Raw genomic sequence first — 18,194 nt, forward strand, 5'->3', positions numbered from 1 at the left:
GAGAAAAAAAAAAAGCCCTCAACCCCATTCTTTCTTCGCATCTCCAGTTTTTCGGCGTCCCGACTCGCTCACATGGGCCAGCACCCCCGGAACCCCAAATTCTGTTGATTTTTGTGGAGGCAAACACTGTGGAGGAATCCGATGGCTAACCCGTTTGGGCGGACTGTAGCCTCTGTTCGCCTAAAGGGGCAATTCAGACCCCGTAAAAAGTGGAGCTTTCGGGACGAATTGGCCCTGGCCGAGGGGAAACTCGGGCCCTGAACGGGCTAGCCGACTCCCACAAGGGTTTAACTCGGTCTCGCGGTTTCACTCGGGGCCCCGAGAAAAAAAAAAGTGTGGGCGAATGTGGAGGGCCCACATCCTTTCGGGGCGTACAGAGCCACCGTCGCTTAGGTTCATGCTGACTTAACATTTGACGCCATTATTGATGTTCCTTGTATGTCGCTACAAGGCCCTTGAACCTTGATGTAGTCTACGATCAGGTTAGACTGTCAATTTTCTTGTGAAGTATAAAAAAAATGTTTCAGCCGTTGAAATCGACTCAATAGAGTTGGCTCCGTACTCGGAACTCCGATCTTTTCTTTTTCGCTCTTCGCAAGCCCTATAAATGATCTGCTCCACATCACTTCCGCTGTTTTGCAGCTCATTGCTCACTTTCGTCACGAGTGGGCTTGCCGGTTCCCCATATCGGGGCCGATAAGCACTATGCCTCAATGGACAATCATTGGTACACAGCCGGCTTCGTTCCGTACCTGGTAGCTGCCGACTAGACGCCGATGTGCAAATCCTGGGCTTGGCTGCTGGTGAGTGTGACATGGTGACCGACAATCCTGCAGGAGGATATGTACAATGACGAAATTTCTTAACATGAAACCCCAGACACGGCCAACAGCTAGCAGCCCCGGATGGCACTGCACACTATCGCAACTCTAAAAACTGGAAATCTAGGCTGTATCCCTGTTCATGGGAGTGCAACATGGCCATTGATGAATACACCCATTCGCTTCCAAGCATGGAAGATGATCCACGGCAAATTACCGTGGGAGGGGCGCGTTCGCACCCGAGAACAAGACCTTGGAAGGTGAGGCTAACCAATCCCACATCGGGTAATCTAAATCGGATCATTAAGGAAGCTTCCAAAGAAGGTTTTCTTAAGGGCCGACCGGATAGCTCAACTTCGGCAGGCAACTTCATAGTGCAGACGGTCCACAAGTATCCCGGCCAGGGATCCATTAACTCCGCCGGAGCGTTGACTAACGTCGCGCTTGCGGTGCGTATGGATCCGCAGTTTGCGTCACATGCCAAGCATCTTGTCATTATGGGTGGATATATCGATTTGAATACATATGCTGGAGGCCACCGGCAGTATCACACTTGCTAATTATCAGTCGGACCTAGGATCCCGACAGCTTGATTGGATTTGTAATTCTTCAATCGCTAACATAAGTATTGGGATATATCAATCTGATGATCGACCCCGAAGCCTCGAAGATTGCTCTGACAGCTGACTTTCCTAACATCACCATCGCAGGAAATGTTGCGAACCGGGTGTTCCCAAGTCAGCAGTTCAAGGAAGAGGTACCCTCCATCCCTAACCCGTACCGCACACTATTGTTTAAGTATTACGGACTTTCATTGCCCTTCTCGGATGAGACAGCTGCTGCCCTGATGGTCGACCCAGCACTCTCGGTCAATCAGACTTCAGGTAGGTGAAAGGAGGTGCATCGCATTGGACTTGGTAGTGGCTAACAATCCTTCCTTCTCAAGTGTTGCGAGACGTTGACATCTCATATGGAAGTCCCAGCTACGGAAACATCCATGTGTACCAGAAGACGGTTGCCCCTCCGGGTATTCAGCAGGTGAGCCTTGTGTTCGAGGTTGATGCGGAGAAGCTCAGGCAGCACATCAAACATGCTCCGTAGTGTCCCAAGTCTTGTGCGGACTTGGGGTACACTCAAATGATTGCCCTTTGGTAAACAGTTCTTGTTTCACGATCATTTTGGACCGCATAGAGCCCCGAGCGCCTGAGACAATTGTATCGATGGCATACAATGCATGTCACTTAGTGGACGTTTCGAGAAATCCTCATTTCAGACTCTCTTGCCAGTGGGTGGAATGCATTCGGGCTTCACATTTAGTGTTGGACTCACGTCGAATTCGATGCAAGGCACCGAACCGCAACGGACTTGAGATTGTATCCATCTCACAAAATGGCTCTCAAATAGCGCCCAGAATCTCCCCCGGTTCATACCCCCAAGCTCTTTCAAGATCTTTGAGTCGCCACAATGCACCCCATCCAGTCGTGCGCTCAATAAGCTTGAACAACCTCGCAACCTCAATATGCTCACTATGATGACTGAGCAACTTCCCAGCAATATAAAGCGGCTGAATAGCATTGATCAAATTCCCCGAATGGGGATTCGTCAACGAAATCCCACAAACCCGACGCGCATGCCAGATCGCCGAAAAATGCGGCTTGGAAGCAGGCGTCCTCCTCTCAACAGGCCTCATATCCAACATCATAATGGACGCAGCATGATACAACTGATTGCCTGAAATCGCCGCCCAATGCGCAAACAAAATCTCCGGGAAAGTCTGCCCACTGCTCATCCCCGTAGTCTTGATGGGCAGCATAGCAGGTGGCCGCTGCTCAAGCCAATACTGTAACTCCTCCCAGAGCCGACTCCACTGCTCCGAGAACGGTCGCGTGTCGTCAGTCGCCTCCCCCAATTCCAAGAATCGTGTACGACGACAGGAAAGGTCGCATGCTTTCGCGCACAGATATACAGCCCAGTTGGCGTGCATATCTGCTGATGCACGACCTTTCTCGCAGAATGAGTCACGGATCATATCTTCCTCTGCCTCTTTCGAGCTGGCTTGCGGCATGGCCGGAACCCATTTCTCGAGCGGGAGGACGGTGCTTTCCACGCCGTTGGAGATGATCGCTCCGCATAGCTCCATCCGCGCGTAGCACCAGAACACGGCTTGTAGATGGCCGCCTGAGAGCCCGTTCACGTTGAATGACTCGAATAATGCTGCGCAACCCTCAACGTGTCGTCGCCAGTCGCGCGGACTTACGGACATTAGTTCCATCACAGCTAGGATGCAGACTGTCACGAGGACATTGGGGTCTTTGGCTTGGAGACATGGTGCCAGAAGGCGGATAGACTCTTGGTACAGCTCGAGGCTGTCATAGGCTTTGTCCAGACAGGCTTTTCGCTCTGTTTGCCGTGCGGAGAAAGCCAGGATCGCATAGAAAAGGGCCGGTGAACCTTGTGCGAGAATCGGAATGTGCACACCGAAATGTCGCGCCTCATCGAATTTATCGAGGTACGGTGCGCATTCAGTTATCCAGTTTTTGAGGTAGAAGATTAGTCGGATTTTGGGGATGGAGATGACGCGGGTGAAATCTAGGCTTTGGCGTGGAGCTCGCGGTTGCGGCCCTTCTGTTGGCTCTAAGGGTGCTGGGGATGCGTAATTTGAAGGCTCGAGGCTTGCGACTGCGGAAAAGAGCACGCAGCGAAGTTCTTCTTGTAATTCCAGGAACCTGGGGTTGGCGGCGTAGTCGTCCGCGCTGGAGAATGTTCCCGGCGATAAGAAGGCCTCTTCTTCGATAAGCGGCGTGGCGCTGTTAAATGCGCCCTCCTGAATCCTTGATTCGGGCCGTACTGGGGGGACTGGTTCCTCCATGGCGGATGATTGTGTGCAGTTTGGAGAGTCTGGGGATGTCTGGGGTAGACGGAGGAAGGAAAAACGCGGAGAATGTTCGGAAAATGCCTCCCTCGAGCCTTGGGGGGCGGTTCAGGCGAATGGCGAAGCCACTTAGTCACAAAAACATTTGGATCCATTCAATTTCATTCAACCGCGCAATTTTTCGTGGTTCTTGTTTATTGATTTTCAATTTTGTTGAGAGGAGTTCAGCGGATGTGTGGGTGTGAGAATTCTTTTCCTTGGAGTCAGGTATATATTTCTAACAGCATGTTCAGATCTAGCAGCCAACGAAAGTGAGTAAATTAGATTCGCTATAGGTGGCTTAGAACAGCCTAGCTAAAACCGGCAGATGCTATGCATTATAGCAAAAATAATTAAATATCTAAATATCCAGAATGTTGACTATGATGGTGTGGTTCGTCCTTCGTGACCAACCCTACGCCCAACTGGGTTCTGGGAACGTGCCAAGCCCTGCGGTTTGTACGCAGTTTGATACTGCAAAGACTCAACTACACACTGACCTGGCTGAGAAATTGGAATTTAGATCATGGTTATGGTGTGCAATGTAAGGTGCTCTACTTGATTGGCAACGACAAATATAGATGAAGGACTGAGTTCCGGACATAATGGTAGGTAGACGATTTCCCGGTTCGACTTTTGGTACTACCATTTTGACTTTCATCTTGTAGTCTATCTCGATCAGATAACTTTATCATGAATATCCCTAAATGCGCAAGTGCTCATCAACTACTATGTTTTATTAACAGGTTATGAGCCTGGCTTGCCTCAATTGCCCTAATAACCTCATATTCTTGCTTGCCACTGGGCGCGCCATCTGCATCTGAACTTCACGTTGCTTGCGTGCTGGCAAAACGATGAGACCCGATACATATAGGGCTGCACTATTTCCAAGGACTTTCTATTCACATATATCAATCAAAAATACTCCGTAAATCTCAAGAAGCTCCCTGCATCTCACCACTCGCTCGATACCTGGCCAACGAGCGAGCTTGCTATCTCACAGGATTCCCATTGGCGTCGATGGTTAGTTTCAAGTCCCATCTGCTGGTGGCAATGCATCTTTCTAAATTATATTCTATCTTAATATTTCGTGGGAACCATTTCTTATGTATCTCAATTTGATCATATAACTTGATTGTAATCATTCCTACATACTCATTGAGCCCCGTGTCTCATCAAAAGCTGACCAAAGGATTCGATTTCGGGTATAGTCTTTCAGGGGCAATAATCAATAGCGCCCACATCGCCTCTCCACTCAAAATGAACCACATCCACAATCCGCCTTAGTGTCGTCGGCTCTAACAAACTTCGAGTAGCGTCGGCAAGCCACGGGATGTGTTTCTCTGGTGCTCCCTGGCAGAGGCTATACCACTTATCCATCTCAATCCTCTTCTTCCCCACTGTCGGCCCATCATTGCCAAGAGTACCATAGGGCTCCAACGCCTCAATCAACCGTTCATACCGTTTGGTATTTGAAACTGACACATATTCGCAAGCCGGGTAATTTTCAATGGGTCGAATCCCCTTGAGCAACTCATACACTTTGTGATGAGCCGACATGATAGCCCAATTGCAATAACCCATGGCAACCAGTGCTCCTAATTCACCCGACTCAATCACACCAGCCACTGAATCCAGACATCTCCCAATCATCTCATCGAGATATGTGCAAAGATTCCCTCGGATACCACGGAGTATAACATTCTCCCGCTGCTTGCGCATGGTGTCGCCGCGGAAATCAACAAAATCATTGATATAAACCGTCGCTTCGACAATTCGCGAAAACCCTTCCTCAGTCAACTCCTGATCAGTACCAAGCGAAGCAGTCATGACTCCATGAAATGCAGCAACGTCAATGTGCCGATGTACCGTAAGTCCAGTCATGCGACTACCATAGATCCCATCCGGCAGCCGAGATCGGGCATGGTCACGATAATATCCGAGAACCCGGCACTGGATGATGTATGCAGCCAAGTTATCAAACTGCCAGTCGGTGACCCGACCGGCCATATTGCAAAGTTTCAAGAATGACATGGCTGCGGCGCCGACCTGCTGGAGCAGCCTGAGGCCTTGTGCATCTGCGGCTTCGCAGTAGTCGCCGATTAAGATGTCGTTGCAGGAGTCTGCTACGGCGCGTGCGAGACCCTCGTCACAGAGACTTCCGCCGCAGGCTATTACGCCAAAGTACTTTGCGTCTGTGCAGATCTTGAGTTGTTCAGCGCTTGGGAAGAGTTGATTACTGATTCGGGGGTTGCTGTCGACAGATGGATTTGGGCGCCGGTCTGGTGCTTGAATTTTTGGGATGGTTGAGAAGATTCCTAGTCCCTGACATGTCTCTGGAGTGTCTTGGATGTCTTCGTTTGAGTGTATCAACTCCTCGACCGCGAGTCTGAGTTTTGCTGGTGTGAATAGGCCGGTGTTGTGCCATTGATCCTTTTGACCCATGACTGTCTCCATAATTGTTCTCATCTTTTGAAGGGCATCACACGTTTCTGTCTGTTCCTCCATAGCAGATCTGCCATCCTCGCATTTGCATTCAACTTGCGGATTATATTGTTCGGAAAGAAGATTCGTCTCTTGACCCAAAGGGGGATTTCGTCCCCCGAAGTTGATCCTTCCATTCTCAAAGTGCCGATTAAGTGAGTGGATGGCTTGCATCAGACGCCCATGATCCATCAATTGACACAGGTTATCATCGTGAAAGAGAGATGCCAATTCATCCAAGCAGATGAGTTCCTTTGGAACTGGGTCGTGGCCGTTTGACACGAAAAGCCAGCCGTCTACCCATGCAAGATAGACTTGCAATAGTGTCGGCTGAAAGGATGATGGCAGTCCTTTTGAGATCATTGGTTCAAATTGATTATCGCAGCTGGGTTAACTAGAAACAAATCAGGACCCAGAAGAGGTGGTCGCAAGATATTTATCTTCTCTCTCACATCCATCGAGTCTTTACCCATCATACTGACGGACTACTGTAAGGCCATCAGCTCCGTTTGTTATTTTGGATCTTGACCTCAGCTCCACCCTCGCCTTTTCGGGGTACTCCGTAGGGAGTACGGAGTACTCGACGTGAAATGCCCTATGTCGGTGTGCCCGCTACCGACTCGGCAACAGGTTGAAGCCCTTGTATGAGAGTGGTTATTCGCCAGATTTTTGCCAGCTACATGCACTACGGCCATTCCGAGGGGCTAGTCTACATTGGGATGGGCTTGCATCGGCTAATCCTCCCTATCGTCTGTTCTTTCGACTCGTATGCTCAGCCCACCCCACTAGTTCTCTTTTCTGCTCTTCACAAATCATGGCTCTGCAGTTGGCCATTATTTCCTCTTTCTCGGCGTCTTTGTGGATCACAGGAGCTGAAAATGTTTGCGTGTGGCGCAGCTGTGGACAATACATCACTCCTTACGGAATACCTACATACGTTGTTGAGTCTCTTAGAAGGACAGCGATGAGATCCCTCACATGTCCAACTAGAATTTAGTAAGGCAATCCGTTGAGTGGATCCGCCAACTGACTCTAAGGCTCCCTTTTTTGATACACTTCAGTACATGGTTGGAAAAGAGGCCTCACACCGGCTACATGCATGCTGACGGTATTTACGGAGTACTCCGTATAGGGATTCTATTGCTATAAGCCTGGGTACCTGATCGACTGTATAAGGGCTGCGTGTTTTAACCTCATAGACAGCCTGAATATGTTCAAATAGGATTTATTTCTTTGGTAATTCAAAGTATAGCACGTAGAAGAGGTAATTCTAACACAATCTGCACAATCATCCAAATAGCTAAGCCACAATCACCATTAAGCTCGGTGCAAAAAATTGGAAGACAGGTTGGGATACATCTTGTTGGCTGTCAGATTGGCACTTTCCAGCTTTCCCAGCAGAGATTTAGCCAACCGCTCGATGCGTTGTTTGAAAAAGCCCTCTGGATCATGACCGCCAATATCAAGTCCCAAAGGACCCGAAACTTGTTTCAGGTGTGCAGATCTCGTGCATTCAATCTGCCAATCGCGTGCAAATTGCTGGATCATGCTGAAGAATTCCGGCGCCGTGACTTCTCCATGGTCGATACCGGCCTTTCTTACTTGCTCAGCTGCTCCTTCGGGCGCGTCGCGGCGCATGCGTTCCAGAAGTTCCCCAATTGTCCAGTGAACATATAGTTCGGCACTGGCATGGACTATACCAGTGGTTCCTTCGGCGAGATGGGCTAGACAAGTACGCGCTACAAGATCAACGGGGATCTCATTGCAGGCAACATTTGAGGGTAGTTTCGGCTCGAGCTTGAGGGGTCCATACTCCGAGTCGCCCATGAGAATCTGGAAAAACGAGTGTACCGGTATTGCACCATCACTGCCGTATAACGGGAAAGGTTCCTCAATAGCAGGGGAGATGAGACACGGGCGCACTATCAGAATGGGAAATTTATGGTCTCCACCCACAAGCAAACATTCCGCCAGGTGCTTAGCCAATGCATAGGGGGCTGCGAATTGTCTGGTATAAGAAGACTCTCCTGTAACAAGAATCTTCCCTAGTTCCTGGACTGGATCTTCGTATAACGCATAGACTTGCTCTTTGACCACCCCGTCCGGGAGGAAGCTGGTGACAAATGTTGTTGATACATGGAGGAAGCGCTCCAACTTAAGGAAGGTATCCAGTAGAGCAGTTAACGTTAAGTGGGCAGTGCAATTGATTGGTATTGTTTCTGCGAGATTTCGGGACAAAGCGATGTCTCCAGCAGCATTGATCACCGCGGTGACCTCATTCTGAAGGCGTGATAGGTTGGCACATGATAAACCGAGGTTAGGCTGGGTCATATCACCAAGGACAAACTGTATCTTGCAAGTTGCGATAATTTCTTCCACTTGCTCTGGCATTGACTGTTCCCATGCTTCAATTGCCCTTTGGACGGACCCTCGCGCTAGCACGAATATTTTTGCCGTTGGAAGCTGGATAGCTAGCTTGTATAACAAGCAGCCGCCGAGATTGCCGGTTGCTCCTGTAAGGAACACAATTTGTCCTCTATACCATTCGCTGTCTGCCATCATGGAAGGGCCGTGTGTCTCTTCTTAATCGAAATTTGTAATAATTCTTGTAACGTAGAAAGAGTAGTATCGACGAATATCGGCAAGGAGGGTTGAATGAGGCCAGGTGTAAATCAGTCGTTATTAATGCAGAGCTGAATAATAAAACTATTAAGCAATGTTTACCGAGTATGGCCCTCTGTATTACTGATCTTAAATCAGGTCTAATGGTTTCTGGTTATTCTCGCTTTTGCTCTTGATTTCTCAGGTACTATTAAGCGCGAAGAAGCCGACATCCTTATATGGATATGTGCAAACGGAGATGGAAATTCGACCGGTCTATGCGCTGAAGAAGATGTGATTTCCTCCATACGGCTGCATCGTTAAGTGCAGAGGCATCGCTCATAGCACCATGGCTCCGCTCGGACTACGAGTATCGGGTTGCAACGGCTCAATCGGCTTAAAGGCTATCTTGGGAGAGGTTTTGGGTCGCAGTGCACTATGGCCCAGAGCATTCTACAGCCAAATGTACTTTTTATATACCGCATCGAGACTCAGTGTGTGAGCAGGGGTGGGTTACTTTGGACACCTAAATGGTCCACGGGTAGTAGATTGGGTTGGACACCCGGAGGGTTGTGGATCGTTTTGAGCCGAGCTGTCTTGGCTTTTATACTTGATTCCTATATTATCTTGTCTGAAAATCGGAATAGAAGGCATTCGAGGGATCCGTTGAAGACATCTGTGCTGGGCTTTGGATTCTCCCTTGCATTGCAAGGAAATATCTTACAATAAGAATATCAGTTCCATTAGAGCTCGTATGAACATGTCCCGCTCATTTCGTATATGACAGCAAATAAACTCTTTCTATTTGGCAATGAATAGATTCATTCTAGCTCAACGACTAGTTGTGTTGCAGTTACACACATGCGGGCCTGGGTTGGAGTAGTGTTGAACAATCTTGACAGGCCAATGGCTTTCCCTCGGCACGCTGGAGATAGTTCGTCGTTATCTCTCTTTACGATATTTAGCAATACTACGAGGGGTCTTTGGGTACATCCCATTCATCCGATAGCGGCAGATCGCGGAGGGAATGGGGCCCCTGCAGGTCGGAGAACCGGTGTTTGGAGGTACATATTATGTGTAGCTTTGATCAAAATCACCAATTTGCTCGTCAATTTGATAGCTCCCGATCAAATCCAATCTTGTAATATCAAAGCTCAAGCACTAGCTCCATGGTAGATTGACCCACTCTGCAGCCATCTTGATCTTGTGCCAGTTTTCCATCATTCGACCAAAAATGAACTCGACAACTGGCCAAGGACAACCATCATGCAGGAGCGGCGAGGAGTCAGCGGAGCCCATTGCTGTCATTGGTATGGCAATGCGGCTACCAGGCGGTGTTCGATGTGGTGATGAGTTTTGGGAAATGCTCGTGAACAAGCGAGATGGTTTTTGCGAGGCGCCTCCCTCGCGCTGCACTAGAGAGGCATCGAGTAGCTCTGATTGCGGAAATTTGGGCGAAGCGAGGAAAGGCTTCTTTCTGCAAGAGGACCCAGCTTATTTTGATACTGCTTTCTTCGCCACTCCTCCCCACGAGGCGGCACGCCTAGACCCCCAGCAGCGACTCTTGCTAGAAGTGGTCTGGGAATGTCTTGAGAACTCCGGGGAAACGAAGTGGCGCGGTAAAAAGATTGGTTGCTTCGTTGGTGTCTTTGGAGAGGATTGGCTGGAGATGTCGCATAAAGACCCGCAGCATCTTAACCAGGTTTATCCCATTGGCACCGGTGGGTTTGCTCTAGCAAACCAAGTGTCGTATCGGTTTGATCTCATGGGCCCGAGGTGAGTGCGGATCGCTCTTTTTATGTTGAAAGAAGAAACCCTGACCTTTTTTTAGTATGACCCTTCAAACAGCTTGCTCTTCGTCTCTGGTGTGCCTGCACGAGGCCTGTCAAGCACTTCGATCTGGAGAGTGCTCGACAGCCCTGGTGGGCGGAACAAGCCTTATATGGAGCCCAACCATGACAGATGCCATGACAAAAAACATGGTCCTGTCACCGAGTGGTATCTCTCATACCTTTGATGCCGAGGCAGATGGTTATGGTCGGGGCGAAGGGATCAACTGCCTATATCTCAAACCGTTGGGAGATGCTCTTCGAGATAATGACCCTGTCCGCGCTGTCATCCGCTCGACAGTCACAAATCATGACGGCAAGACGCCAAACTTTTCTCAGCCATGTCCTACATCTCAAGAAAGGCTGATTCGACAAGCATATCAATTTGCGGGGATTGACGCTATCCACGACACACCTGTTTTTGAGTGTCATGGGACTGGGACAGCCGTCGGAGATGTGATTGAAGCAACAGTTGTTGCAAAGATGACACAGAAAGAAGAGACATACATCACTGCGGTCAGTTTATCACCACTTATAGTGCTTTGATCAAGCTCGTACTCACATTCATAGGTCAAACCAAATGTTGGTCACTCGGAGGGGGCCTCAGGGATCACCAGCATCATCAAATCCATCTTGGCACTTGAACACAAGACCATCCCACCCAACATCCACTTCAAGACCCCCAACCCCAGTATTCCATTCACAGAAGGGAACCTGCATGTTCCCATAGAGCCGACTCCATGGCCTATCAACAGGCCCGAAAGGATCAGTGTCAACTCGTTCGGTATTGGCGGATCCAACGCCCATGCCATTCTAGAGTCCGCACCAAAAATTAGTTCAACATACCATATAAGATCATCAAGCACCTCCAATCCCCAGCTTTTGGTTGTGTCTGCACATACTGCAGATGCCCTTCGCAAACGTATAGGCCAGATCACCAACTATGCTAAGACTCATCCAGACCGCCTACATGACCTTGCACATACTCTTGCTGTGCGAAGATCGCATTTTACCCACCGAGCTTTCGCGGTTCTGCAACCAAATAGCTCCGTTTCAGATGATGCAGCATTCTCAAGCTTCAACGTCACGGCCCCGAACATCATTTTTGTGTTTACGGGCCAGGGAGCCCAATGGCCCGGGATGGGCCAATGGCTTCTGCGATGCTTCCCACAATTTAAACAGGATATTAAAGAAATGGACGAAACTCTGCAGCAACTACCCGACAGCCCAAATTGGCTATTGCATGGTCAGAGCAATGACTCCTACCCCTGGAATTGTGGGACCACCTTGACTAACGTATGTGCTAGATGAATTGAGCCAGGAGACTTCAGTCTCTCGGATACATGAAGCCGAATTTTCTCAGCCGCTGTGTGTCGCGCTTCAGATTGGTGTGGCCACTATCCTCAGGGGCTGGGGTATTGAGCCATCCACAGTTGTCGGGCATTCCAGCGGAGAAATCGTCGCCGCATATGCCGCCCGGGCCATCTCAATGAAAACTGCCATCATTTTAGCATATTATCGAGGGAAGGTCGCAAAGCCACTAGAGGGTTTAGGTGCTATGGTGGCGGTCGGCCTCACTCCGGATGAAGCGACGCCGTACCTGGCCCCTGGAGTGGTTATTGCTTGCCACAACAGTCCACATAGTGTCACCCTGTCAGGGAACAAGGACTCGATTGACTGTGCAGTCAAAAACATTAAAACAGCGAGTTCAGATACACTCTGTCGACGCCTTCCAGTCAAAATAGCCTATCACTCGGGTAAGCTGGCCTTTCCCATCCTGTTCTGGTACGCTTAGGCTTACAGTGATAAGACCACATGAAAGATATTGGATCCGAGTATGAGAAATGTATCTCTAGTCATATTGAACATCATCAAGATATGCTCCCGTTCCTCTCTAGCGTCACCGGTCAGACAATTACCGACCCTCGCCAACTGGATGCATCGTACTGGCGACAAAATCTGGAATCCCCAGTTCTGTTTACAGAGGCCATTCAAAGTGTCCCTGCGAATGGAACTCCCGTTTTCCTAGAGATCGGGCCACACTCAGCTCTCGGTGCCCCTCTGCGACAAATCTTCCGGACTTTGGCCGGGAGATCGCCAGTCTATATCCCCACATTGTTCAGATACGACGAGGATGTTCAGAGCCAGCTTCTAAGAACAGTCGGACAAACCTATGCCTGCGGCGTAGCTCTCGACTGGCCAAGCATAACGGAGCCAGCCAAGACGTTGACAGATCTTCCTCCTTATCCTTGGCAACATGACCGAGCGTACTGGAGCGAGAGTCGATTGAGCCGGGAATGGAGGCAACGCAAATTTCCGCATCATGAAATCCTCGGTTCTCGAGTGGTTGACACAACCGACCATCAACCTTATTGGCGCAACTTAGTGACATTGGACAACGTACCATGGCTATTGGATCATGTAATTCAAGGAACCGTCACATTCCCCGGTGCCGCATTTGTCGCAATGGCGGGCGAGGCGGTTCAACAGTTATACCCAGACAACGATAGTTATTCCGTGCGGCACACGACGTTTTTGACGCCACTCCTGTTTCACGAGGGCGATCAGATCGAGATAGTTACCAGCCTCAGTCCAATAGAAGTCGCGGACAGGGTTTCATCCGGTTGGTATGGTTTCAAAATCATGGTTCATGACGGAGAACGATGGACGATCCACTGTCAGGGTCAAGTAAGACCCGGGATTGACCATCCCCCAGAGGCCGTCCCAATCTCCTCCTATGAGCGGAATGTGCCATCTGAAGGGCTATACCGTGTGCTCCATAGGAGCGGGATAGAGTATGGTACTCAGTTCCAGGGGCTGGAGCGGGTTACAGCAGATCCCACTGGGCCGAGAGCTACCGCGACTGTTTTGGGTAATCGCGGGCTCCCTGGGAGCAGGTACTCCTTACATCCAACTGCAATAGATCAATGTCTTCAACTTATGGGCGTTGCTTGCTCTCAGGGCTTATTGCGCCATCTCACAACTATTTATGTTCCGGCAGTGATAGATTCCTTGTTCGTCGGATCAGGAGGCTCACCTATGCTAGCGAGCGCCCGAACCACTAGCGGTGCACGCGATGGGCAGATGGGAGAAGCCATCGCCATGATCGACGATCGCGTCGTTCTATCTCTTCAAGGAACCTATCTTTTCGCCTTAGAAAATGACCACATAGATTCCGGTGCTGGGACTGCGTCCTCGTTGAGCCATCTTGAATGGATACCGGACATTGAGCTTTTGCCCTTGGCAGCCCTCCTATCAACGCCACAAGACTTCACTTCACAAGCCATGAATATCAAAGCCGTGGGCCAACTGAGTGCGCTTTATATTCTGGAGACAGCTGACAAAATTCGACACATCGACTCATCATCAGCACACATTGCAAAATGGAAGAACTTTGTATTGCAGGCTGCTCACAGTATGAAAACAAGTGGACAACAGTCTATATATCCTGAGTCGTCAAAATGGGCATTTATGAGCTCCCAGGAGAGACAGGACCTTATAGGGAAGGTTCTAAGCGAAACGAAGTTCACCTTCGACGCTCCAATCGCGGACTGCATGCAGGTTGTCTTCGAAAACTGCACCGCATTCCTATCCGGAGAAAGCAATTCGCTCGAAGTCCTTATGAAGGACAATCTTTTGTATCGATTCCATGCGGCACACACACAATATGCTGATTGGAGGCCGTTTCTACCGTTACTATGCCATGCTAACCCAAGCCTACGAATACTTGAGATCGGTGCAGGTACTGGCTCTGCAACAGCCATGGCCCTAAAGCTTCTCAAATCCGCCAGTGGGGCACGTATGTATCACCAATATGTTTTCACTGATATCTCTTCGGGTTTCATGACCGCGGCAATGGAGGAATTTTCCAATGAGCAATGCATGGAATACAAAGTCCTTGATATAACTCTAGATCCACTCGAGCAAGGGTTTGAAGCTCAGAGCTTTGACTTGATCATCGCGTCAAATGTGAGTTTTTTGCTATATTATCTGCGCACGACATTGTTTGACATGTCTTTTTCCAACAGGTTCTCCACACCACTCCCCGTTTACAAGTAACACTATGTCATGTGCATCGTCTACTCAAGCCCACCGGGCGTTTCTTACTCCATGAGATTAGCCCAGGTATGTTTCAAACCTCAGAATTGGATCATTAGACTGACTGGGCTATAGAAATCTTGGCTGCAGATTTCACGATGGTAATTACCAGTCCCTTTCACCCCCCGGTATCTATTTTTCTTATATATTTTACAGGGCGTATTCAGCGGCTGGTGGCTTGGCGAGGATAGTGATCGAGCAGAGAAACCGTACATCTCACCAGAGAGATGGGATCGCGAGCTGCGAGCTGCAGGGTTCACTGGCACGGATGTGTCGGCTTATGATAACAAACCTCCGTACCATGTATCCGCGACCATGTTGTCGCGACCGGTAGACCAGATCTCCATTCCTACTGATATCTGGTTACTCACTCGGGGTCCTACCCCATGCCAGTGGGCGAGTGATGTTGAGTCCTTGTTCCGCAGTCAAGGCTACATCACTAACTGGACTACCTTACACCAAGCGCCACCTCAGGGCAAATTCGTCCTCTCATTGGTAGATCTTGAACAACCTCCAATAGGTGCTCTATCCAAGGACGACTACGAGGTATTTCAACGCTACATAGAGCAAGCACAAGAATGCCGGATTCTCTGGATCACGCAGTCAACTTCCCATACCTGCTTGGATCCTTCGTTTGCTTTCATTCATGGACTCGCACGTACCCTACGAGCAGAACTGCTACTTGATATCTCAGTCCTTGAGCTTCCTGCATGGGACGCGGCGAGTGCAAAGGCAGTAATACAGGTCTACGAGAAGATACAAAGATCCAGAGCGAACTCCCTTCCTGACCCAGAGTACGAATTCGCACTTCACGATGGAGAGATAAAGGTCGGTCGGTATCATTGGACACCACTTATCGAGCAACTCGCAAGTCCATCTCGACCTGAAGCATCTCGAAAGCTAACTCTCACATCATACGGCCTTCTGGATACACTATATTGGGCTGAGAAAGATCCGTGCTATGATCTGAGTGCTGGACAGGTTGAAGTTGAGATGGACTACATAGGGCTAAATTTTAAAGTTGGTGTTCTTCCGTTCTTCTTTCCAGTTTTATTTCGAAAGCCCAGCTAAGGGATTCCAGGACATGATGGTCGCAATGGGCTTCTTTGGAAATAAAGAAGATCTTGGTCTTGAGGGCACTGGTATCGTGCTTCAAGTTGGACATGACGTGACGGACATCACAATCGGAGACCGTGTTGTGCTGATGCATTCTGGGGTACTGGCCTCGAACGTCGTGGTGCCTCGAGAAGCGTGTATCAAGCTACCAGAGGGGTTGTCGATGGCAGACGCTGCCACGATGCTGACAGCCTATGTCACTGTGCTCTATTCCCTGATTGAAATCGGTGCTTTGAAGAAGGGCCAGGCAAGTTAATATTCACTTTCTCAGCTGAAGATAGTGACTAATAGGATTGCAGTCTGTTCTCATCCACTCCGCTTGTGGAGGTGTTGGACTAGCCGCTCTTCAAGTATGCCGGGCTGTTGGTGCCGAGGTAACACCCAACTTCCATTGCTGCCAGGGACGTTTTGGCTAATGATATGTCAATCTAGATTTATGCTACTGTCGGCAACGATAAAAAGGTGGCGTATTTGATCGAGAATTTTGGCTTACCGCGGGAACATATCTTCCACTCTCGCAACACCTCCTTCCAACCAGATCTCATGCGTGCGACAGCTGGAAGGGGGGTTGATATAGTGCTTAATTCACTGTCAGGGAACCTATTACACGCTTCTTGGGAATGCGTTGCAAAGTTCGGACGGATGGTTGAATTGGGGAAACGTGACTTCATCAGTCATGGCATGCTGAATATGAGCATGTTCGAGGATAATCGAGCATTTTTCGGTGTTGACCTCGCACAGGTTTGCAAGGAGACTCCAGAGATCCTTACGAGGTGTGTTGCAATTGAAACTCTCAGTTACACGGGGTAACTAACACATTACAGCACCTTGGCAATATTTTCAGACTGGTGTCGTCAAGGCAAAATTGCACCTATCACACCTGTCAAAACATTTGACGCGGTCGACGTTGTCAGCGCGTTCCGATATATGCAAGCTGGCACCCACCTAGGCAAGATATTAGTTCATATGCCGCCCACCGTGGACAAGTTGCCATCCCCAATGGTAAAAGCACATCCATCGTTCCGATCTGACGCTGCCTATCTGCTCATTGGTGGGCTCGGTGGCATTGGACGGTCTGTCTCAACCTGGATGGTCGAGCAGAATGCGCGAGAGCTCATCTTCCTCTCCCGATCGGCTGGTAAGTCCGAAGAGGATCAAGCATTCATCTCCGAACTTGAAGCGCAAGGCTGTCATGTCATTTGCGTGGCAGGTAATGTCACCAATATCAAGGACGTGAGGGAGGCCGCTTCTGCATGTACTAGGCGCCTGGCTGGTGTCCTTCAGATGGCAGTTGATTTGAAGGTGAGGAAATTGATCGGAGTTCACCTACACCACTATATGAGGCCCATCGATTAATCTCACATATCACGATAGGACCGTTTATTCCTGCAGATGAGCCACCAAGAATGGGAGGATGCACTGGCTCCAAAAGTAGCGGGAACCTGGAACCTGCATCATGTCACATCACAACACACACTGGATTTCTTCGTCGTTTTTGGCTCCGTTGCCGGGGTGTGTGGCAATACTGGTCAAGCAAATTATGCCGCAGCAACCACATTTTTGGAAGCATTTACCCGATATCGACGGCAACTAGGCCTGCCTTCTTCTATCTTGCACCTCGGAGTAGTTGGAGACGTGGGTGCTGCAAGTCGGAACACTCGCTTCCTTCAGAGAGTACAATCAATCGCGCTTCACGTACTTCATGAAGCTGAAGTGATTGACGGACTCGCTGCAGCAATCAAAATATCATCAGTCAGGTCTTCTAGTATTACAGGGGCCATTTCAATGGGACTATCGCACACCAGACGCCGTGCCGATCTTCCAAAAACAATTTTCCTTGGGTCGCGGGACGCCCGATTTTCGATTTATCCCAACCTCGAGTCTGCCGATGCGGGCATTGGTGGAGATCAATCGTCTCAGGCAAATGGGTTGAAGATCCTTCTCGCTCAGATCCAGGCAGATCCCTCGCTGACGAGCAAGAGGGAGACCGAGATCGCCTTGATTGTAGAACTAGGGAAGTTCATCAATCATAATCTCACAGGACAGACGCAGGAGCAGGAACAGGATTCGGGAGATGATACCGAAGCGATTGCTGCCATGGCGGTGGATTCTCTCATGGCCATCGAGGTTAGAAATTGGCTTCGAAGGTCGCTGGGCGTGGAAATCCCTACGGTTGAAATTAACCGGGCAGGGACACTGGGAGGCTTGGTGAAGGTGGTCTTGAAGGGACTGAGGGAGAAGTATGACCAACGTGCTACCTAATCTGCTGCAGGGCAGTTGTAATTTGATATAGCACTGATACATACCTTTGGTGGCAATGAGAATCGAGGGTTG

General features: G+C 49.4%; 5 protein-coding genes across 5 annotated transcripts; 2 read left to right on the top strand and 3 right to left on the bottom strand.

Annotated features, from left to right (window-relative positions):
- Positions 1 to 1,012: 1,012 nt before the first annotated feature.
- On the top strand, positions 1,013 to 1,922 carry N7457_006265 (uncharacterized protein; the record flags this gene model as incomplete). Its single annotated transcript, XM_057177309.1, has 3 exons — positions 1,013 to 1,274; positions 1,448 to 1,705; positions 1,768 to 1,922. The coding sequence occupies 3 exons, from the start codon at positions 1,013 to 1,015 to the stop codon at positions 1,920 to 1,922; spliced, it is 675 nt and encodes a 224-aa protein (XP_057031611.1).
- Positions 1,923 to 2,217: 295 nt separating this feature from the next.
- N7457_006266 (putative C6 transcription factor) lies at positions 2,218 to 3,690 on the bottom strand (the record flags this gene model as incomplete). Its single annotated transcript, XM_057177310.1, has 1 exon — positions 2,218 to 3,690. The coding sequence occupies one exon, from the start codon at positions 3,688 to 3,690 to the stop codon at positions 2,218 to 2,220; it is 1,473 nt and encodes a 490-aa protein (XP_057031612.1).
- Positions 3,691 to 4,947: 1,257 nt separating this feature from the next.
- On the bottom strand, positions 4,948 to 6,189 carry N7457_006267 (uncharacterized protein; the record flags this gene model as incomplete). The annotated part of the gene is made up of 1 exon (XM_057177311.1): positions 4,948 to 6,189. The coding sequence occupies one exon, from the start codon at positions 6,187 to 6,189 to the stop codon at positions 4,948 to 4,950; it is 1,242 nt and encodes a 413-aa protein (XP_057031613.1).
- A 1,344-nt stretch (positions 6,190 to 7,533) lies between these two features.
- N7457_006268 (Male sterility NAD-binding) lies at positions 7,534 to 8,775 on the bottom strand (the record flags this gene model as incomplete). Its single annotated transcript, XM_057177312.1, has 1 exon — positions 7,534 to 8,775. One exon carries the CDS (start codon positions 8,773 to 8,775, stop codon positions 7,534 to 7,536), a length of 1,242 nt encoding a protein of 413 aa, XP_057031614.1.
- A 1,276-nt stretch (positions 8,776 to 10,051) lies between these two features.
- N7457_006269 (uncharacterized protein) lies at positions 10,052 to 18,122 on the top strand (the record flags this gene model as incomplete). The annotated part of the gene is made up of 13 exons (XM_057177313.1): positions 10,052 to 10,593; positions 10,649 to 11,162; positions 11,217 to 11,892; positions 11,954 to 12,403; positions 12,457 to 14,615; positions 14,675 to 14,771; positions 14,820 to 14,845; positions 14,901 to 15,764; positions 15,826 to 16,111; positions 16,152 to 16,234; positions 16,293 to 16,633; positions 16,685 to 17,162; positions 17,235 to 18,122. 13 exons carry the CDS (start codon positions 10,052 to 10,054, stop codon positions 18,120 to 18,122), a joined length of 7,404 nt encoding a protein of 2,467 aa, XP_057031615.1.
- Positions 18,123 to 18,194: the final 72 nt, after the last annotated feature.

This window comes from Penicillium paradoxum, assembly GCF_028828445.1.
Source record: "Penicillium paradoxum strain IBT 22861 chromosome Unknown utg000005l_segment0_segment0, whole genome shotgun sequence".
In the NCBI taxonomy this organism is placed as follows: domain Eukaryota; kingdom Fungi; phylum Ascomycota; class Eurotiomycetes; order Eurotiales; family Aspergillaceae; genus Penicillium; species Penicillium paradoxum.